At 34.5% G+C, this 24,239-nt stretch overlaps 2 protein-coding genes and 1 pseudogene across 14 annotated transcripts in view; 1 reads left to right on the top strand and 2 right to left on the bottom strand.

Moving 5' to 3' along the window:
- hyd (E3 ubiquitin-protein ligase hyd) overlaps window positions 1-1,757 on the bottom strand; it is a 39,030-nt gene extending 37,273 nt beyond the window's left edge. For all 13 annotated transcript variants that reach the window (XM_069498174.1, XM_069498170.1, XM_069498176.1 and 10 more), the window contains exon 1: window positions 1,460-1,757. In XM_069498174.1, coding sequence (XP_069354275.1) covers window positions 1,460-1,521 — 62 coding nt within the window. In that variant the 5' untranslated portion in view covers window positions 1,522-1,757. The remainder of the gene's footprint in view (window positions 1-1,459) is intronic.
- A 6,513-nt stretch (window positions 1,758-8,270) lies between these two features.
- On the top strand, window positions 8,271-19,186 carry LOC117997183 (E3 ubiquitin-protein ligase RNF168-like). Its single transcript, XM_034985376.2, has 7 exons — window positions 8,271-8,621; window positions 8,704-8,833; window positions 9,471-9,692; window positions 10,131-10,326; window positions 10,762-10,988; window positions 12,209-12,404; window positions 12,572-19,186. The coding sequence occupies exons 1-7, from the start codon at window positions 8,279-8,281 to the stop codon at window positions 13,154-13,156; spliced, it is 1,899 nt and encodes a 632-aa protein (XP_034841267.1). The 5' UTR covers window positions 8,271-8,278; the 3' UTR covers window positions 13,157-19,186.
- LOC117996961 (TAR DNA-binding protein 43 pseudogene) lies at window positions 19,133-22,436 on the bottom strand (annotated as a pseudogene).
- Between the last annotated feature and the right edge of the window lie 1,803 nt (window positions 22,437-24,239).

The following is a 24,239-nucleotide window of genomic DNA, read 5'->3' on the forward strand; positions in this document are numbered from 1 at the left end:
ATACTGTTGTTTACAAATGCATGACGTCAGAGCACAGATAATCTATCGGCCAAACATGGCCGACAGTGTTTTCACCTGTCTAAGAAAAATATTTTTTTAAATTAAAGTTTTACGGTTTTTAGGGCGCAAAAAAATATAGTGTTAATTTTTTTGATATAATAGGACAAATATTAACCATTTAAGACCAACTTAAAAAAATTGTCAAGTAGCCTATTGTATCTATTAATTTAGCTGTAGATTATATTTATTAATTAGTTAATGTTAAAAGTTTGTAATGTAGGTAGCTTATTGTTAACACAATCGGAGACTTATGTAATGCTGTATATGCCTATAATTGATGATTGTAGTAGGACTGGAATTGTTTGTGACATGTTTTTAATATTTGTGAATGTTGTTACAATTTATCGTTGGCATATCTAATAAAATAAAATAAAATAAAATAAAAATAAAATAAAATAAATTTTTTTTATATAAATCCCTCCATTCTAATACATATGATAAGTGTAAAAGTGTATGTGTCACTGCTGGCTCATCCATTTAACAAAATCAAAGAGTTCCCAAGGAATTAATAAAAATCTAAATTGACGCTGACAAAGTTCACCTAGTTTATGATAACATAGATAATTTGTATATTGTATAGAATAGCAGGCATTACTTTGCGGAAATCCATGATATACAATGAACCAAAAGCTTAATTTGCTACAGTTCATTGTACATAGATAATTCTTTTTTCTCTTCACCATTTACATGTGTACACCAACCATGCAACCCATCTACTTCTATATAGGTATAAAAAATATAGTGGTCAGTTATAGTGATAAGGTTGCCTTTGAACTCTTACTTGCTGTAACTGTTCAGTCATGATTGTATCTATTTACACTTTACTCAAGATTAGAATTTACACATTTCTTACAGACAATATTATGTGAAAACTTTGAATAAGTAGGTACACATTTAAACAAATAAGTAAAAAATGTTTTCTCATTGTAGGCAGAAAGGTTTTTTATAGATCTTCTGAAATAACATGGACATGGGATTACTTTACATGATGCATGCTTGTGATTGGAATTAATAATTCATAAAAATATTTAATAGCAAATTAACGCAGAACTAGAAATGAAAACGTACATATTGTGTAAAATGGGGTTCGCAAATTAATTGCGGTTCGTGACATCGTGTCATCTAATCAACTATTATAGATTACGCCATTATTATCCAGATACTGGGATAATATGACAAAAACCATGAAACAGCCATATTTTGATGAACAGGAAAATTTTGACAGCTGATACTGGTAAAGTGAGCTAAAATTATCGGAATCTCCATCATCTCCTCATTTACTAGTAAAACCTTTTCATGAATATTTTACGATCATATAACCGCATTGAACATCCGATGTTGGATTCATAAGATCAACGTAATGGAGTCAAGTAACGAGAAAGTTAAAAAATAGCCTCACCTATCTATCAATTGATCCTCTGTTCCAGGTAATGGATGAACCACAAAATGCATTGAAGTCATTTCCACGAGATTTTGTCAAAATCAATTTTATCACATCCACTTATGCGCCCACCAAAAAGCTGTAAGAACAAAAGACCACTGTCCTAACTAAAATCCTTTTCTAACCACCATATTTCTTGTGGTTGGTTACGGGTTGGTTCTAGCAAGTCTCAATAGCGTTTTTCGTTCTCAAATACATGTGAGTCGGTATGATAAAAAAAGAAAGAAAATATCAACATGGCTTCCACTCTGAAAAGTTGGTAGCCATGAACATGGTATGCTATCTTAGAACTCTGCTGCTAAACTAGATTAATAGCGCCATCTAGGAGCTGGATTTAGAAATAATGTTCCAGTGTTAACATGTAAATCATTTTTAATGACAGTGTTAACATAATAAAAAATACTCAAGTTCCAATATTGTGAAAAATTAAATTAAAAACATACTTTCTTTTTATTTGGAAAAAAGAAATATTCAATTATTATAAATTTTGCTAAAATTAAGCTTTATTTTTAAAATAATAGTTAAATGTTCTTCAAATTCTAGATTTTCATATCTATGGTCAAGAAAACAACAACAACAACAAGTGACAAGTGTCAGAAAAGTTTGAAATTTGTTAATTTCATAACGAAATTCTACGGTACGAAACTGTAGAACCAGTTTTGGGAGTAATTTTATTTGATATTAAAGATTTCACGACTTTTGCTTTGCTTTCGGACTCCGACGATCCCTACGTTTATTATTTTGGCTTGTTTTTTGGACTACTGTTTCTTGTGTAAACGATAACTTGGCATTCCCCCTGAACTCTGTTGCAATCTGATTTTGTTTAGTGGTTTAGAAGTTCAGATTTGTAAAATGTCTCAAACAGTATGTTGTGTGCCTGGCTGTTCAACTGTTGCAGGCGATGGTAAGTAAATTCGTTCTGTTTTATATCAGAAAGTATTGCTTGCTGCCTCATATACTCAATTGATTCAATCGGAAGATTGCCCTTGAAAGTTATCATTTCAAGGATGCAGTGATGCAAGGATGCCTTTTTGACAAGATGCGTTAGCTCTAGCACCACAGTTTTGTTTAATTGCAAACGTGAGATGTAGGTACTAAACCCTAAAATGTTGATGTTTGAACAGTGACTTAATGTTTTTAGCACTTTTCTCAATAGAAATAAGCTATTAGTCGGATCACTATAATTAGATAAGCTTGATGTTTAATATCTTTACTTCATTATGTATTTCCAGGTATCTCACTGCACCGTTTCCCCAACCCAAATCAGCACATTGATTTGTTTCAAGTGTGGCTGAAGAAGATTGGGGGTCATGTAGCGGAATTAGATAAAGATTACATTTACAGCAACAGAAGGGTCTGTCGTAGACATTTTGAGGACATTTATTTGTACCCAACAAAGTTGTGTTCCCTAGCCATCCCATCACTCTGTTTAGCAGGTTGGTTAGACATTTTTAAAGTACCTTTGTAACTAGCAAATATTTTCACTTGCTAATTGGTATATTTTAGATATTATGTAACTTGTCACAGAATATCAGACAGCTATGGTTTCAAGTTAATTATTTACAAGAACTTTTTATGTAGAAACATGGACAAGTCTTACTCTCTAATGTGAATAATTCATATCTCAATGTATTATGGTTTTGATATTGATATTTTTATTTTAGAGAATATGGCTGCTGCTGAAGCAATAATTGTTTCTGAACCGCATACTAGCTCCAGTTTCATATCAAATTCTAATGAAATGGAAATGGCACCAGGTAATTATAAATCTTAAATCTAAATATATAAAAGGAAAAGGTGACTGACTGACTGACTGACTGATCTATCAACGCACAGCTCCAACTACTGGACGGATCAGGCTGAAATTTGGCATGCAGATAGCTATTATGATGTAGGCATCCGCTAAGAAAGGATTTTTGAAAATTTAAATCCCTAAGGGGGTGAAATAGGGGTTTGAAATTTGTGTAGTCCATGCGGACGAAGTCGAAAGCATAAGCTAGTACCCTATAATTTTAAATCGCCTTTAAGTTTATTTTTTAACATGGCAGATATGTATATGCCATACAATAGGAAATGCAAACAAATAGTGTTTTTGATTTACATGATCATATCATTTCAATTTAATTAGATACTAATAGAATAGTGTAGTATAACTGAAATGAACTACTGATGTGAAAGTTTGATACCTTTCAAATCAAACATCATTTTTTCATTTCCATTGTTGGTAGCTTTAGTATTAACTAGTGACCTTACCTTCGCATGGGTAGCTTATTACAGTTTTCATGTGGATCTCTAATTTTTTGAAAATAAAATATAGCTTATGTTACTCAGGAATAATGTAGATTTCTACTTGTAAAAGATTTTTTTAAAATTGGTTGGTATAGATTATCGTATTATTATCTCATGTGTTATTTTTGGTATTTTGCAGGACTTGTTGCAACATCAAGTAAAGCAGTACCTGCAGTTGCTATTAAGTTAAACTCAAAGGACAATTTAAAAGGTATATCAGAATCCTTAGTTTTAAACTAAAAAGTTTTTATAACTTACTTGGCTTAGTTAAATATTATAACTTACTGTGGTGATCATGCCATGCTTCATACTCTGTCTGTAGCAGACACTTTTAAAAACAAATTCATGTGGACAAAGTCTCAGGCATATCAAGTTGGGATCAATATTTTTTCTGCCCCAAAAATGCCAGGTTGTCTAAATAACTCTGTATAATATGACTTCAAGACAACAATATTATACACGGTCAGAAAGACTAGCAGCAGAATAACAGTAAAAAGGCTCTATTTTGATAACCCTAAGAATTTATTGCTCATTGATAATATCTTTAGTCATGATCAACTCATTGCCAGCTTATTACTGAGCATAGGTCTCCTCTAAGAGTGAGATGAGTTTAGGCCATCGTCTGCCATGCAGGTTTCCTTAAGATATTTTTTCGTTCACCATTAAAGCAAGTGATATTTAATTTCTTAAAATGCACATAACTCTGCAAAGTTAGAATTGATTGCACCCCCAACCTGTCGAAAAGTCATAGCTACTAGGCTGTCACCGCTTTTTAACATAATGGTTATACGATTGCACTTAATGACGAACCATGATTAATCATGATGGTACTTAATGAACAGCAATTTTTAATATTTGACGTCATTTTACTTTCAGCTAAGAAGTGGGTTCTCACCAAACAAGAGAAGGAACTCTGCAAAGAAATTTCAAATATGAGACATCAATTAAAAAAATGTCGAATACAGAAAGACTACTTTAAGAAGAAGGCTGCTATTAAACTTAAAAAGACCGAAGCATTTGAGCTTTTGATGAAAAATATGAGTGAAGAGACAAAAACTTTTTTTGCTATGCAAGTCACTCAATTTGGAAAGAAAGCAAAAGGAAGACGCTTCACAATTAAAGAAAAAATTCTTTCCCTTGCATTGTACAAGCGCAGTCCAAAGGCATATAGGTTTCTAAGTTCTTTTAGTGTTTTGCCTAAGAGAAAAACACTTTCTACTTTATTACAAAAAATAAACCTCAAGCCAGGTAAAACCGTGGAATTATTTGAAGAATTAAAGAAACCTGTAACAAAGTTAAATGACAACCATAAGTTTTGTACGATCATCTTTGATGAAATGGCAATTTCACCAAATTTAACCTACTGCAGAAAAAATGATGAAATTATTGGTATGGTGGATGACGGTGAGGAAAAAAAGAAGCAAATTTGTGACCATGTTTTGGTGTTTATGGTGAGAGGTATCATAAAAAAATTCAAACAACCAGTTTATTTCACATTTTGTAGAGGCTCTACTAAAGCAGACAGCTTAAAGGCACAAATAAAAACTGTCATAAAAGAAGTAGAAGCCACAGGTTTAAAAGTTGTGGCCACTGTTTGTGACCAGGGGGCATCAAACCGAGCTGCTATAAACAGTTTACTAAATGAGACTAGAATAGAATATTTAAGAGACAACAAAGAATGGACTGGTGGGTTTTTTGAATTAAATAAAAAAAAGATTTTTCCTTTATTTGATGCACCCCATCTGATGAAGGGTATAAGAAATAATTTGTTCAAACTAATACCTAAAATGAAAGTGAAACACTGCACTCAGGTATTCAGTCGGACAGTCGGCGTTGCTCTTGGATATATGGCAGGTACCTACTTGATTTGTATACTGATGTACATTGCTCTCTTTACCATTGTCAAAGTTGGTGGATTTTACTCTTTTTGCAAGGTTTTCTACTTCATCATGATCATCATGATCACTCCACCGCCGGGTCACTACAGAGTAGGAGACGACCTCATAACCACTAGGCTATCCAGCTTATTTGTGTATTGTGTTCCATTCTTATTAATTAGTAGAATAGAATATTTTAATTTTTACTTATTATAATTTATTTTATGAGTATTTAACATGTCCTTTTTTTCTTTTTAGATTGTGGGCAACTTCCAGCTGAAAATAAAGACACGGCCGATTTGTTAATATTGATGGACGAATTATTTGATTCTGTAAATGGGAGTTACAGCAAAATAAGAAACGGTAAAATTTATAGAACTGCTGTAACTCCCAAATCTCCTCATCACCAGTTATGGAGAAAAAGTTTGCCAGTATTGAAGTCCATGGTCTTTGTTACAAAGGATGGGAGAAAAGCCTCTATTCCATCAATTTCGAGCTGGATAAAAACAATTGAAGGGTTCCAGTTATTAATCAATCATTTAAAGTCCCTCAATGTAACTTCACTTTTGTTACGACATTTCAATCAGGACCCCTTGGAAAACTTTTTTGGTGCAATAAGAGCACAGGGCCATTCAAACAATATGCCAAATGCATATGGGTTTCAAGCAGCATATAAGACGTTAATGGTAAATAATTTAACATCTCCTCATTCTGTCGGGGCAAATTGTGAAAAAGATGGGGACTTTTGCCTAAACAATTTAAAAAATCTTCTAAAAAGTAGCGAAAAGAGTAACGAAGAAAACACAGAAAATATAGAAATAGATTTTAATGATTTGAACATTGAAAATATAAATACAAATAAACTAATTGAAGGCAAATCTCCGACAGATGTAGAGAGGTGTGCGGCAGTAGCATATTGCAGTGGATGGCTTGTGACAAAAGTGCAAAAAAAAGTTTTCAAAAGTTGTCCTGAATGCATTGAAGTGTTTAAAAGTAAGGAACTGGAGGCTTTTCATAAACATATTAAAATTAGCGAATACAATGACAAAGGATGGCTATGTTATCCGACGAGAAACATTTTTGATTGCTTCGCTGAGATCGAAAATCACGTAATTGAAATTTTGAAAAACAGAAGTAATAAAAATAAAATACAAGAGTACGTAAAATTAATACTATTATCAAATATAAATTTTAACTTTATATCATGTAGCTCACATAGCGACAAAATTATTAATTTTTTGACCAAGGAAACTGTCATTTTTTTTATAAATAACTGGTGCAAAGATATTAATTTTATTTTAAATGGAAAAATTCACTTTTTTGATTCAAGAGATCCACTTAAATGTGATGCTGATATTTATTATAAAAAAAATAAATTGAAAAAGTTTAAATAACTTATAATAAGTTGTGTTTAATTTTTGAATTAAATTTGATTGGCGGGAGTTAAATGCCATTGTGATATTGGTAATTATCAGTATTGCCGAGATAAGTACCATTATCCATTCAAAACTCCCGCAAATCAAACACCACATTCCTACCTAATTTAAAAAACTATAAAGTATGTATATAGGTAGGTATATATACTGGGTATTGGCTGTATTTAGTACCAAACCCGTCTCCTAGATGGCGCTTTTCAAGTGGGCGCCTTGACGGCCTGACTTACCAGTCTATCTCCCTATATACACTGTAGTCTGTGGCCATGAAATTGAATAGCATTCCATAGACAATTAAAACCACAGATCACAGATCACACACCTAAAATACTACATTACTATGAGCTACAGTGCGACAAGGCTATCTTGGCGCGTGGCGAAAATTGGAACTAACGTTGCCGTCAAGTGTCTCCTTTGTTCTTGTTTGAATCAGTTTGAATATTCTACCGCCCATCTGTACAATCTATAAAAGCTGATTTACACAGGGTCAGTAGACAAGTCAGACTTTAACTGTTTACATGAAAGTAAGTAGTAGTGGTGCGTTTCTCACGGTGAGCACACGTGTGTGAAGTCAGTGGGAAAAATGAATTCGCGAAAACAACTGAAACGACGATTTAATTATTTGTTGAAAAATTTATCAATTTTGCTGTTGAATGAGTTAATAAAAATGGTAGAAAATGAGATAACTAAAAATAAACGACAATGGGTAAGAAAATGGATTGACGATAGAAACGAAACTGGTGGACTGGAAAAAAAACGTGGTCACTCTACAACGCAGCGGCAGTGACTAAGTGGTGACTAACCACGCACTGACTTGTCTGTTTACACGGGGTTTATTTGGCTGGCGCGGGGGTGCACGGGTGGCGGGGGGCGCCAACTGACTTTAAAATATTCGTGTCCGAATATTCAAGTCAGCGCTGACTTCAAGCCACTGTACTGACTTCAAATCAGTTTACACAGGGTTTTTTTCGGGCCAGCACTGACTTGCCTCGAATTTGTAGTCAGTTACTGACCCTGTGTAAATCAGCTTTATTACTTTACTCTATGCTGTACAGTACCTACGTCAGTCTCACCCTCACCTAACCTTGTCGCTCTGTAATAGTGTTTATGGTGGTCCTGGCCATAGAGTAGGATGCCAGGATGAGCCAGGTTATGGTTTGTTGTTGGTTGTGTCAAAAATGGCGGCCAAGTCAAAGAAACGGCTGTCTAAAATTGAAAATAAGTTAATAAAATTAGAAAAATTGAATCTCAGCGATGTTATTTGTTCAATTTGTCAGTCAATTTTAATAGAACCTGTTACCCTGCCATGCCACCATGATTTTTGTCAAAGCTGCTTTAACGAAAGTATTGAAAATAACGCTTTGTGTTGTCCTTTATGCCGATTGCGAATAGGTTCTTGGCTACGGACAGCGACTAAACAAAAGAATTTAATTAATAATCAGCTTTGGAATTTCATTAAAAATAAATTTCCCAAAGAAATCGATAAAAAATTCAATGGTGAAGATGTGGATGTACCTTCAGGTATTGTACTGATTTACTATTGAAGTAAGCTTTTATTTTACTGTTTTATCAGGTCAGCAGTTATAATTTTTTATGTTAACAGAAACACCATTACCCAGATTAAGCGCACCAGGAGAGATAAGATCAGAATATGAAGCAGAGCTCAAGAGACTCAGAGCAGAACGTTTGCAGCTTGAACAAAAACAGTATCAGGAGACAGAGCTTCTTATAAAGTGAGTACAGGTTCTAACTATAGGAATATCATGTTTTCAGTTTTTCTATATATACAAAATAAGAAAGAACTTAAATAATATACAAAGAATTTCTCTTTCATTAGCACATAAATGATCCTCAAGTAAAAAAACTGAATGTTTCACATTATACTTTTAATTCAACTTTATTTACTCATTCCTAATCTTTTTCTTCTTATAGTTCTTTTACAAAAATCTGAGATGAACACAGAGATACATAGTGACTTTTTGGTCGTCTTTCAAAAGTAAACCAGTTAATGTACCCATTTATTTATTTAATTATTAGTAAGAATGGCCGCAGGCCAATTGTATTGATTAATTACATACAATAAGATGATACTACTAAGTACTACAGATACTAAATTAAAGTTTACTATACACTACCCATTTGTAAAAAATTAAATTCATTGATAAATATTTGATCAAATGAATAAAGTATTTAGCCTATTTACGTAACCTATCCAAATTTGAGTGTATGACCAGATATCAAAGAAGTTGTGCGCAACCTGACATAGAGAGGCCACCTTTTCTTTAGCTATAGGCTGTTTTTTAATTAATCACTTCAATAACATAAATTTATTAATGTGACATGCAAATGTGTTTTTTTTATTGATTGTAGGAGGCTCCAACAAGAGGAGCAGGAAACTCACAAAAAATACTTGAATAGTCTGAAACAGGATGAACTATTGGCTCTGCAGTTGCAAGAAGAGAGTGCAAAGAGTAGCACTGAAGTCTCAAAGAGAAAGACTGTTAAAAGTTCCTTTACTAAGGCCAAATTAAAACCCACCACAATAGATAGTTATTTAACTAAAAGTGTAGCACAAGCGACAATTGTAAAAAAGTAAGCCATTTTAAACCATTTATCTGTCACAATCCTAATCCTAATCCTAATAATATTATAAATGTGAAAGTGTGCATGTTTGGATGTTTACTTAATCACGCAAAAACTACTGGATGGATTTGGCTGAAATTTGGAATGGAGATAGATTATACCCTGGATTAACACACAGGCTACTTTTTATCCTGAAAAATCAAAGAGCTCTTGCGGGATTTTGAAAAATGTAAATCCACACAGACGTAGTCGCACGTATCAGCTAGTGTGACATATTTGTTAGTTTTATGGTTTTACTGAATTACACCTGTTGTGACAATGCGACAATATTGTCTTTTTTTGACAAAGTTGTTGCATTGCCACATATTATTATTTAAAAAGGCCCTGATCTATGACAAATTTCTTCTCTAGCTACCTACTTATTTATATGTTCTAAATCAATTTCAGTAGTCCACTGTTAACTGACGACAATAATAGCACAGATGCCTCAACCACGATCACACCATCAAATAAAACCATTAACCGAGTATCGCCAGAAATACTACCAAGCTATGGCAGGCTTTTGAAGAATTTCTTAGATAAAAAATTGAAGACTGGAACTAGTGTTTGGAATAAAGAAAATGGTGAGAAACTGAAGAAGAAGGTAATTTGTATTACTTTAAAATCTTTAAACTGCTGCATTTATTTATTTTTAAACTAATTACTAAATTAGATATTCATAAATTAGATTTTTTAGGGTTCCGTACCTCAAAAGGAAAAACGGAACCCTTATAGGATCACTTTGTTGTCTGTCTGTCTGTCTGGCTGGCTGGCCGTCTGTCTGTCGGTCTGTCAAGAAACCTACAGGATACTTCCCGTGACCTAAAATCATGAAATTTGGCAGTATAGCTGGCTTTAGGGGAAAAATCTGAAAACCGTGAATTTGTGGTAACATCACACAAACAAAACACGGTTAACAGTAAAAAAAGAATTATCTAGAATCAAAAAGAATAGAGATCTAGAATCTAGATCACTCCATATTTGTATAAGTGTACTACTTTAAAAATTAAAACCACTACTCGACATCTACAATTTTCAGGAGGAGGAACAAGAAATGGCTGATAAAACTGTCAGTAGTGATGAAAAAACTACAGTTAAGATAAAAAATGGTGTGCAATCAGTCCTTGTCTCCTTACCACTGCCACATACAGGACTATTGCACCACAAAACAAGTCTACCAGACAGGAATATTGAGACTGGTAGTGTAGATTCAATGCGACAAGAATTGTGCTACTTTAAACCTATAGAAGGAACAACACCAACTAGGTATGTTCTTCTTTGAATTAGGACTTGCACTCTTGTTAGTGTAGCTTCTTTACATCCTGTGACTATCTGTGATGCCTTCTTTCCATAATTTGTTCATAACTTATCATTTGTGTTCGCTTTCATTTTACAAAAGTCTGTGCGTTTTTAGGGTTCCGTAGCCGAATGGCAAAAAACGGAACCCTTATAGATTCGTCATGTCTGTCTGTCCGTCCGTATGTCACAGCCACTTTTCTCCGAAACTATAAAAGCTAATAAACTGAATAGTTTGCGCGAGAGACACTTCCAAAGTGGTAAAATGTGTCCCCCCCCCCCCCCCCCCCCCCCCGTAACTTCTAAAATAAGAGAATGATATAACTAAGAAAAATATATTATGATGTACATTACCATGCAATCTTCCACCGAAAATTGGTTTGAACGAGATCTAGTTAGTAGTTTTTGATTTATCGTGCAAAATGTCGATAAAATACGATTGTACTACGGAACCCTCAGTGCGCGAGTCTGATTCGCACTTGGCCGGTTTCTTTATTGAGTTTTCTTTGTAGAGATGTTTATCAGTCTGTTTGTTACCCATGCATTCGCCCATCGTTCATCCGATTGAGTTCAAACTTAGCAGAGTTGTTGTTCTGATTTGCAGGAAGGTTGCTGACGTCTAAAATAATACTACTATCAATCCATAATACATACATATGTATACTATACTAGCTGATGCCTGCGACTTCGTCCGCGTGGTTTAAGGTTTTTAAGAATCTCGTGGGTATTCTTTGATTTTCTGGGATAAAAGTAGCCTATGTCACTCTCCAGGTCTTTAACTATAGCTGTGCAAAATATTATAAATGCGAAAGTATGTTTGTTTCTTGGTTTGTCCTTCAATCGTGTCACAACGAAGCAACAGATCGACGTGATTTTTTGCATGGGTATAGTTAAAGACCTAGAGAGTGGCATAGGCTACTTTTTATCGGAAAAAATCAATGAGTTCACACAGGATTTTTAAACACCTAAATCCACGCGAACAAAGTCGTGGGCATCAGCTAGTTATTAATAGTACAAAAACTTAAAGCAGATGCTACAAATCTGTAAGGTATATAAGAACCTTAAAAATTAGGCATTCAGGGACTACAAAGCATCTAGCTTTGAGTTTTGAAAATTATATTCTCCATAACTAGTATTACATATTCCGACACACATCCTATCCTATGTATTATGTATAAATTTAATTTTAGTTTCAACACAAACAAGAGTCTCCCATTGAAAGTGCCAGGATTGAGGGTAGAACAAGAAAAGGTTAGCTCAAAGAACGGAATCACACCAACTCGCGCTCAGTACATAGAAGGCCTATGTCAACTGCGGGATTTGTCCCTGGCCCAAAAGCTACCTTCGGCGTTTGTTGTAGCACTTAATATTTTGAGATCTAAAAAGGTTGGTAATCTCTTTAAAAATCGCGATTTTAAGTATATTTTATTCATACACTATAATATTTGTATGAGACTAAGTCAAATATTTCTAAACAGTTTTTGTAATTAAGATGTTACGAAAGCCTTTTATATTTTATAGCATTTGTTCAAATTAATTTATAATTTTCACAGGAAATTTCTAAAAAAATATCGACAAATACAAGGTCAAGAGTTAAAAAGAATGCACCAAGCAATCTATGTAATTCAAATACATCAAATTCCAAACGTGCTACAATAAATAGAAACAAACAAGCAGAACTTGTTGATGGAATTGTTAAATTAAATAGTGAAGTTTCACTGAGACGCACCAGGTCCATGGGAAGCATTTCAAAGGATGAAAATGAGGTCACACCAAAGAAAAAAGTGAAGGAGAGAAAATTTTATTCCGATAGAAAGCCATATTTGAGAAGTGATTCGAAAAGAATGCACACCAAAACGCCATCGTGTAGTCCGCCCTCTTTCGCAGAGAGCACTAATAATAATAAGGTTAGTTTAGCTGTTAAAAATTTATCTAGTCCATTGGCAAATTGTGATGTCAAAAATATTTTACGGGAGCAGCTCCGAATCGAGAAAATAATTGAACAGGAGAAGACCGACTTTGAGTTGGCGCGAAAGATGGAAGCCGAGTGGAACGGGCGTAGGTTGCGGCGCGCGCCCGCCAAGCGACAGCTCACTCTCAACTACGCTCTGAGACCTACTAAGAAGCTTAAAGTATAGTGCAGCTACAGCCTGTTTACATAAAAATTAAGCCATCAACAAAATTGCCGTCGTTCGAAAAGTAGTTAATTCTGCATCTCGAAATTCCGTCGATTGATTGTAAATCAAAGGGGCGTATTAAGTACCAAGCAATATTATATTTTGTAAATTCATGTAAAACGAGTAAGTCCTATCCTTTTAGCCAGCGTGAATTTTATTGTAATGCGTAGTGAAACTACACATGCCGCCGGATAAGCCGCCGCGGCGGTATGTGTGGAATTGGATCCTCCATAACTCCACCTAGTATAGTACAGTATGCGACCGAAACTTATGAACATCGACCTTTAGAAAGAGTCAGTCGGCTAATTTCGGCTTCTTAGAGCGTTATCTCTGTCGCACGAAATACTAATAGACCGGTATCTATTAGGAGCTGTTAAACAATTATGATTTGCTTCTATTGATGATTATTTTTATTCTTTGTATAAAATACATCAATTTTTAGGGTTCCATGCCTCAAAAAGAAAAAGTAACCCTTATAGGATCAATTTGTTATCTGTCTGTCTGTCAAGAAACCTATAGGGTAGGTATTCTCGTTGACCTAGAATCATGAATTTTGGCAGGTATTAGCCGACTGTCTCTTTCTAAAGATCGATGTTCACCACTTTCGGCCGCGTACTGTACAAGCTTTACAATACAGTGGTTGAGTTGAATGCCCCTAAGAGTTTTTAAAATTAAAGGCCTTTGAACTTTTTTCCCACCTATTTTAATTTATTTATTGTTATTGTTAAACATCTGATTCAGATTTCCCATTAATAAAATCTAAATTCTAAATATTACTTTTAATACTTATCCTTCTGAAAGTCCGGATAAAGTTATACTTACATTTATTTAATAGTTATTTTTCCTACCGTCTATATGCGTGCAGTTGAATTGGCAATTGCCATACAGTTTACAGTATCCTTGAAGAAAATGAAAATGCTTTAAGGGCCTGGCTTCACAACCGCCGAATAAATTTTATCTAATTCCGGTCCAGTCTCGCAAACGAAGGGTTATGTAACCTGTTGAGATATGTTGTGGCCGTATGGTAATAATTAAATGCGGCAACGGTGAAAGATGTTTATTGAGAGCCGGCTTATGATCTACTCTCTCTTATGGACTAACAATACTAATAAAGAAATCTTACATACTATTGTCTTAATCGTATTGCTTAACTACCTAACCTACATAATTTTGCATCACCTCTCTTTCAATCCGATGTGCAGGCAACCTAATTCGATATATTGAGGAGTTGCATTTTTATGTTACTTAAACTGACAATTCGTACATATTACAACTCCCCTGAAAATGTATGCGGTTACCCCTCCCCTTAAAAGAAAAAAAATGTTAGACGCTACATCGAATCAGAAGAAAAGATGATGACAATCACAAAAATAAAATCTAATGCTAAATAAAATTAAAATTATGTAAGGAAACATTTTTTTTTATCGTTACTTCCTGTGCTCAAGTGCAATTTATCTTATCTCTTACTTCGTATGGGCATACTTTCAACTTTACTTATAAATAGAAAAATCGTTATCTATTAAGTGCAAAGTCAAGGATTTAACTTATACAAAAGTTTCGAAAAAATCTCATCATAATAAAATAATCTCAAAATAGCATCATAGGTATTAGATATGTATAAGCTGAGGTATCGATTTCACAAATCGACTTCAAAAGATTCTTTGACCTATCAAATCGTCGTCATCATAAGTATACAGCTGTCGTATAGCATCGGCGTAAAACAGTAAATATTAGGTTTCTATTCCATAACCCACAATATTACCTATTATTAAGTAAACATCTCAGGTATTTATATTTCCTGGACAGTCAAAATAAATCTATCCTAGTCTTCATCTTCCTTTCAAGTAACTTCTTCACATAATACAAATAAATAAACAAATCAACAAACGCGGCGCGTACTCTCCTAATAAATATTTAACATAACATGCTTGCGAGCATTTTTCATAACACTTATTATCTTCATCAAACTTATTTTTTTCAATAAGTATTTCACTAACATTCAACTTTTCATAAAAATTCTAGGTCTTTCACTAACACCAGTGCGGTAGATAATGATCAAGAGTCTAGACAAATATATAGTTGAATGAGGAGGTACTAAATATGCGCAAAACATCGCGTCCAAATAAAAAAATAACAATCATCTTCCTACGTCAGTATGTCTCAATCCAAAATAATTATTGTATATTTTATACCTAGCACTTCTACAGCCGAAGGGTGATCAAGCCTTTGGTTTGCAGAGTCCTAATTTGACAAAGCCGGGTATAGTCTTATATCGTTAAAACTTGCACGAAACTAGACGAAAAACGTCTGTAGGGAAAAAATTCTCCTTATTTCATATTCATTTCCTTGTATTTGCAAATTGCATGTCGAGCAAAACCATTGTCTCGTATAACAATACAAAATGTTCGGGTACGCGTGTGTCGTTGACCACGCGATGACACCGTTATAATTCTCTGAATTATTATATTTCGATTTTAACACCGAATATTTACGAAAGAAGTAAGTATCTACTTATTCATTTATTAATTATCTATTATTATTTTAAACTATCCTACACACTATATAAAATCTTACAAATAAAGCACGAATGGAACTTATTAGTAGATGGTGGAGCAAGTATTATTTGTTATTAAAAAACCAATATTCACCTAACCAACGTACAAAATTTAATTATTTATCCAAAAAAAATTACAATACCTACACATTCTACCTATTTGCCCATTACGAGAGATAAATTGCACTTACTTTAACTATTAGCGACGCATTTTATTCATCAATTTCGTGACCGCCGTGTAGTCGCCGTCGTCGTCAGGACTGGTTTTGGTCGTCAGGTCCGGAGGTCTGGAGTCTGCGCCTCTTCTTTACTGCATCTTAGTGGGCCGGGAAAACCCTGGACTCCTCGAACTGGGCCGGGAATACCCTGGACACCTCCTAGTTGTGGCCGGGATAACCCTGGACGCACGATGATGCTGGGCCGATCAATGAAGCTTGAGATTGTCTTCTGTTCATAAGCGATTCATTTTTGGGCTTATTTCTTGATGTTAGTGTTTCTTGATTTTTAATACAGGCCGTGGAATTTTTATTTCTTCTTTTTGTTTTAATTGAGTCTTGAATCTTGATGTTCTTTTGAAAATTTTGTAGTCTTCTTCTTGATCGGTGCCCAGCCGGTGCACGCACTTAGATTAGGCATGCACCGACTGGCAAGGGTCGCCATGAGATATGTTGTGGCCGTATGGTAATAATTAAATGCGGCAACGGTGAAAGATGTTTATTGAGAGCCGGCTTATGATCTACTCTCTCTTATGGACTAACAATACTAATAAAGAAATCTTACATACTATTGTCTTAATCGTATTGCTTAACTACCTAACCTACATAATTTTGCATCACCTCTCTTTCAATCCGATGTGCAGGCAACCTAATTCGATATATTGAGGAGTTGCATTTTTATGTTACTTAAACTGACAATTCGTACCTACATATTACACTGTAGATTCAAGCCGCCAGATCTTAGAGCAATTTCCTTTGATGCGGGCCAAATCTGCATCAACACGAATGTTTGGCGAAAACTGTAGTTCTGATGTAACCACAAATTCGGATTTTTCCCTGCACTTGAGCTATAAGACATTGCCTTTCATGATTCAAATAAAACCCTATAGGTTTTGATTCCCTTGACGGGTCTTGACAGACAGACAACTTGTCTCTCGAGATACGGAACCCTAAAAATTGCCAAAACGTCAAATTTATTCGTTAGGTAGTTTATTTGGCGGTTCTAAAACAGGCCCTCAAATATACTGTACATACCTACCTACGGTAACCGGATACTTTTATTTAAATTTAATTAACCACCTCACTATCATTAGGTACAAGGCGCAGGTAGTATTCATAGTCTTATATATATTTTACACGGAGTGTACCTATAACCTGAAACGTCGTCTTCCGAGCCATAGCGCATACTGTAATAATCATTATAATATTATATGTACCATACCTACCTACTGAAATAGAGCATTTTATTAAAACCGTCAAGATTTTTTTGTCAAGCGAAGGTATAGTTCAAGATGTTATTGTAATATCTTTGGCTAAAAGCTTATAAATCATTAGCGCTTTCGATACTACCTACCTAGTAAGCGACGGCAACAGGTTAAGATGGCAATCGGGGTATGGGGTGGGGGGACCCCCCGCATGTCACCTACGCTATTCCGGCTTCCGCACCGGGTTTGCGCGGGTGTCTCCACCAAGCTTACCATCTCCACCTGTCGCGTACTATGTATTTGTTACCATAAAGTACGATAATCGTATTATCTAGAGATTACTGGGTTCGATACGATAAAGTATGGAATTTCATATATCACTAGCTGCCCCGGCGAACTTCGTACCGCCTAACAGTCTATTCTTTTTCTTTTCTCTCCGTAAGAACCATCCTCGTACTTCAAGGAATATTATAAAAAAAGAATTATCGAAATCGGTTCAGCTGTTCTCGAGATTTGCGATCAGCAACACATTCAGCGATTCATTTTTATATATAGAGACTACCCATATTATAAATGCGAAAGTGTGTTTATTTCTTGGTTGGTTCAATCACGGAGCAACGGATCGGCGTGACTTTTTAGCATTGTTATAATTAAAGATCTGGAGAGCGACATAGGCTACTTTTTATCCCGTAAAATCACACGGGATTATTAAAAAACTAGCTTATGCCCGCGACTTCGTCGGCGTGGACTACATGAATTTTAAACCCTCTCCTTCGAGGTTGAATTTTCAAAAATTCTAAACGGTTACCTACGTCATAATAAGGTATTAGTAAGCAAGTGATTATTCTTTATGAACTTAACTAGCTAATGTCGAGATTCCATAAGTAAATCTGCAGTCTAACGTAGAAGCATCGTTAGTCAAGAAAATAGGTTTCCCGTCAGAATAAATTATCTAATCTGAGAAATAAAACAATTTTTCGCACTTTAGCTGACTCAAATTAATCTCGACTGGTTTACGCTCTTTGTCGGTAACACATTCCAAGAATAAAAACAATGCTAATTGGCATACTTAGTAAAATTTATGTCTAATCGTGAAAAGTAAATAAAATAGCAAGTAAGAAAAATAGAGCTCTTGTCAATTTAATCCCTGTAATTGAGTAGAGTAAGACATCTAAAATGCATTCATAATGGCTTTAGATTTTTAGCATTGTCCCTTGACCTACCTATGTAATCTGCGCAACTTTGTCTTCATTGGATATTATCAATGAAAAATTATATGGTGTCAGTTCTATTAATTAATACATAACCTTGTTTTAATTTCTAAGCTTTTTCTTCAGTTTTAGGCAGCCAATTCTATCGTAATAAGAGGTAAGAGATCCAATTTTTAACAGGTTTTTGTTACTTAGGTACTCAATTAAGTGATTTTGGTTCCTAAGCCTACCTCAATAAATTTCTGTGCCTCACTGAACTGACACTATAGTATTAACGATTTATTATTATGTACCTAATTGTAATGCATAAAATAACTGTAATCAATAAATAATTTCTATTGGGTATTGTCATTATATTTCGTATTGTTTTTGAATATTGATCTCTTTAAAATTTATGAAAAATTTGTATGGTGATATTTATGTTCAGTCATTTAATTATAAATATTAAGTATTGAGTATTATTTGATAATGTTCAGAATGAAAAACAATAATATATTTAAAACTTTCAGTTCCGTGTTATATATTTCAGAAAAAGACTTATTTTCAGTCTAAGTTTTTCCTATGTGGCATATTTTACCTAAAATAAGAAGTGCAATGGAAATCAGAAAATTTTAAATGTTATTTTTATAGCTTGCTGTGATATACCATGAGTATTGAGTGCTCTAGTTCTTGTAATAATTCGATTAAATACTATCAAGCGTGAGGTAAGAAGTTTTAGTTGTAATTTGTCTCTTTTAGTGGAAATGAACATCCATGTGTAAATATAAATTTTTAATTACTTAATAAACAGACATTTTTAATAAAAAAATATTCAACAAAATAACTTTATTTTTATTTCATCAGTTTCACCCATATTTCTCTTCCTAGATCTGCAAAAAAAAGAAATATACCATTACACATTTTGCATTCAGAAAGTAATTTTAATTTAAAGTGGACATAATATCCATAGCACCAATTAACAACCAATCAAAGTCATCGTTACTGAAATCAGTATTTTATAATATGAACTTATTAATGAAATGCATAATATAAGGTCATTTAAGCTAATTAATAAAATAAATTCTTAATGAATTTAAAAACCCTTAAGGTCACTTTTTCTGACAGCTATGAAATTGTGAAATATGTAATTATATGTTAATATGTAAAAATAATTCCTTACAGAAATTGCGCCCGTTTAGTGCAGCCGCGCGCCATAAAACAAAATTGAAGTCCTTACAGATGAAATTGGTGTTTTAATGAACTGGCCACTTTAATCTCAAATATCTGGCATTTGGTTCAAACTGATGCCCGCAACTTGAAATCCCATGGAAACTCTTTGATTTTCCAGTATAAAAAGTAGCCTATGTCACTCTCCAGGTCCTTAACTATATTCACGGAAAAATCCACGCCGATCCATTTTGAAGTTGATGATTGTATCGATAAGTGGTCGTACGGGAAGTGGACATATCTAAAAATGGTCACATTGGGTCACAAGAAACACTAGTACATTGCATCCTTTTGGTCCGTTATGGCCACTCCATAACGGACCAAAAGGATGCATGGTACTAGTGTTTCTTTTAATTGTTTTGCCATAAAACGATTGCATGATGCCTTCTTATGCAATTCGAAAGGGATTAAATTTCATGCATAGGTATAGTCAAAAGATGGGACATTGACTTTTCTATCCTATTTACAGTAAGTGCCAAAATGTTTATAGTAGGTATACCTTCAAACCCTCCGAGTGCATTATCTCGTTTAACTTCATGCAAATCAAGAAAGTTTCATGTTTCACTCTTATGTGGCAGCTGTAAAAAACATCAACTATATTATTTGTACTATTAATTAAATCAAAATCAAACCTTTTGAGTATAGCTTGTGCTTTATCATTGATTACAAATTTGTTAAAATACTTGTAACATTTTACTTTAAATTTCAATCATCTATGAACTTTAACGTTAACTTTATCTACAGCTACAAAAATAAAATAATTTCCCACTTATGCACAAATGAACATCACAGGGCCATACCTTTGCTACAACTCACTCACCACTCTGTCGTAGCAGCACTCAGATGGTAGACTCTAATTCCAGGAACATTGCAGCCACATTTTGTCCACACATCTGTCTTTTGTCATCATCTGCTTCATATAACCTTTTACAGTAAATATTATGTCTCACACCATATACAAGATACATTCATACCCAATTCGTGAAGAATTGAGATCAATGCATTCAACCATTTAATAATGTTTACTTACTTTTCATCCTTGATTCTATCATTCCTCAATAGAACAAAATATACCCGCCCAAACATAATTGAAACATCCATCACTGAATACATACTTTTATTAATTCTAAAGTCTCACACATCATACCACTTCACATAATATTACACACAGCTTGACTTAAAACTAATACAATCATCTATAGCTATCTTTAGCTCTTTTACATATTCTGTGATAATCCTATCACTACTACTAAACAATAAGAAAATCTGTTTACAGACAGCAAAACTAATAATATTAAAACTTACTTAGTAGACCCTCCCTCACAAACATCTCTTGTATATACATCTTTACGGAAGGCTCACCTCATTTTTGGGAATTGTTGTTCCATGGACCCCCTGAGCCTGCAGATCCACCTCCACCATTACCTCCCCACCCTTGTCCACTCGGCCAGTTCCCTTGATTCCAATTACCATTTTTCCCACCATTCCAATTAGGATTGTTACCCTGATTCCAAGCTGCAGGCGGTCCATTTTGTCCCCAATTTTGATTACTGTTCCAATTTTTACCTGAACTACCTTGAGGACCACCTTGCCAGTTATTTGGACCTGTATTACCTGGCCCTCCCAAAAACCCACCCCAGCCAGCTTGATTGAGAGCTGCAGCAACAAGACTTATTGGTAAGTTAAAGTTAGCCGGTGGACCTCCATTAGGGTTTATTCCCAAGTTCTGCATGTTCAATGTATCTATGTTGTTACTGTTTCCATTGCCATTCGATCCACTAGAGGGCCCAGGCCTATTGCCATCCCAATTGTTAGAATTGTAAGATTCATCCTTCCAAATCTGACTGGACTTGCTTTTGATTTTTGGTGCAGCACTAGATACAGAAACTGATGCGCCTTTGATAACATGGTCTTCACCACAAAGACTCTGGGCCACCTCTGGGTCTAGGAAAGTTACAAAACCAAAAGCTCTGAAGGGACGTGGAACAAATACATCTGTCACTTCACCAAAGCTTGAGAAATATTTCCGAAGATCCTCTGCTGTCATATCTTCAGTACACCGGCCAACAAATACTTTGCAAGGCATCTGAGGGACAACTCCTTCTTTTGAGTTAGGTATCCGAACGTCGACCCAGCGGCCATCAATATTGTGTCTTTGAGCTAAGGCTCTCATCTGTGAGGCGTAAGTAGCAAACCGTATAAACCCAAAGCCTTTAAAGGAACCGTTTTTATCTTTTTTTAATTGAACCATTACGACTTCACCGAATTGCTCAAAATATTGTTTTATAGATTCTTCAGTTGACTTCCAAGGCAAGCCAAGACATATTAAGTCTGAGCAAGTAAGCTTCTTCTCCAAGCGCTTTGTTTTTGCTGCTGAATTTTCAGGTGATACATCTTCCATCTTGCGCTTATTTTCTTTTGGGAACACGCAAATATACAAAAGTTTGTCCCATCCTGCTTCGCTGGGCGGATGCAGCTTGCCATCGCTAAGACGTATACCGCGAATCGTTTTGGTTTCGCGATGTCTATATTTCAATCCACATGCTCCAGGGAACTGAGCTACCAAAGTCGACAGCAACAGAGTTCCATCAAGTTCACAAGGAATCTCTACAGCATTAGAATCATCTTCATCTTCACTAACTTTGATGTATTCAAAAAGGTCTTCATGATAATTATTTTTGATGTTCATTATTCAAAACAAAATATCACGAATTTTTTAAGTAAAAATATAGTTAAGATTTAGTTGTAGATTGTTCGGAAATCGGAATACAAGTTCACAAACCAAGGCAATCAGAAACAGAAAAAAGCACAAGATCAAGAACAATCAAGAATATAAAAACCATTATTAACCAAGAACAATATAGACCCACCCATAGACTATACGTATTTCAATGATTTCATCCAAGATACCTAGATAAAAATACAAGGGCGACAATGCTCTTTTGGCATTTGAATAACATTGACAGGGGGGCGTACCTCTAGGCTCTAGCTCACCAGATATACCACGGTATATCTGTGAGCTAAAGCCTAGAGGTAAGCCTAGAGATATACCAGATATGCAACTAGCGTGGCCCCCTCAGTCCCTCTCGCTCAAGCAGAGGTACTTACTTGTGAAATGTTATTCCGTCTATTTTACGTTCGCTTCGGCTATTGTAGCCTAGTATACTGCAACCCACCATTGCACAATAACTTCAAAAACAAAAAACAACAAAACGAATCAATTATTTATTTACAATACTTGAGTCAACATAACCTCACTTCACGTCAGATTTTGGCAAACAGGCAAAATCTGACGTACTAATATATTTTGGCAAACAAAAAAAAGTGGCCACGGTGATATTTGACAAGACGTAATCAAATTGTCACGTTCTAATAAGAGCTTAAATCTGCTTAATTGCATTTAGCTATCTCGCTCTAACAGTAAGTGTCACAATAGGCTACTTGACACTTTTTTTAAGTAGGTCTTAAATGGTTAATATTTGTCCTATTAGATCAAAAAAATTAACACTATATTTTTTTGCGCCCTAAAAACCGTAAAACTTTAATTTAAAAATATATTTTTCTTAGACAGGTGAAAACACTGTCGGCCATGTTTGGCCGATAGATTATCTGTGCTCTGACGTCATGCATTTGTAAACAACAGCATAACCTCCCAAAGTTTAATAAACATTACTTCTATACTAGTTTACATGAAAAATATAGTAATTATCGTTATTGTACCATCCGAGAATGTAAAAACGCATCGATAAAGACCACAGGAAAGTTGTGGATTAGAGTGCCCAGTGAAATAAATATACGTACCTAACACGCGAAGACTTGCTTAAAGGGATCCTATATGACTAACGACTGCAACCCAAATTTATTTTGCAAAGATCACTTTGTTGTAAGTCTTACTTAATAACATATTCAATTTATAAAGAGAAAACGATAATTTTTACGTTTACTATGAGTTTTTAGAAATATATAAAAACTAGCTTATGCTCGTGACTTCGCCCGCGTGGACGTCATAAATTTCAAACCCCCATTTAACCCACTCAGGGGTGGAATTTCAAAAAATCCTTTCCTAGTGGATACCTTCTCTTTACCTACAAAGAACACACCCACCAAATTTCATGTATCTAGAACCAGCTGGTTAGATGTTTAGGCTGTGCGTTGATATATAAGTTAGTCAGGACTTTAAATTTTATATATATGGATACTACGTTAGTCCCCGCGTGACATAGAGATGACATTTCTTTGTTTACATTTTTAATGACGTCACATCATGGCTGACAGCGTTTTCTGCATTTCAAATAAAAATAAAAACTGTATTTTTTAAAATTGGATTTATATATCCATCCTGCGTTTTTAATAATTGTTATTGATATATTTCGTTGTCTTAAGCAAAATTCTATAACAAATAATCATTTATTGGACGAAATTAGATATGAGTCAAGTAGCCTATAGGGCTACTTCTAAAAGTAGGTAAGTACCGTAAAACGGGGTGAATAGGTACGAAATCTAACTTCGCACTGAAATTTACGGATGTTTTGGTACAAATTATGATGCTTTAACTGTTTGTAAGCATCTCCGGTTGTAAGAATTCTAAGGAAACATCCAAAAAATATAAAATAATGTTAAATTACTGGTATATTTTAATCAAAATATATGCTG

Source organism: Maniola hyperantus, chromosome 4 (genome assembly GCF_902806685.2).
Source record: "Maniola hyperantus chromosome 4, iAphHyp1.2, whole genome shotgun sequence".
NCBI lineage: Eukaryota > Metazoa > Arthropoda > Insecta > Lepidoptera > Nymphalidae > Maniola > Maniola hyperantus.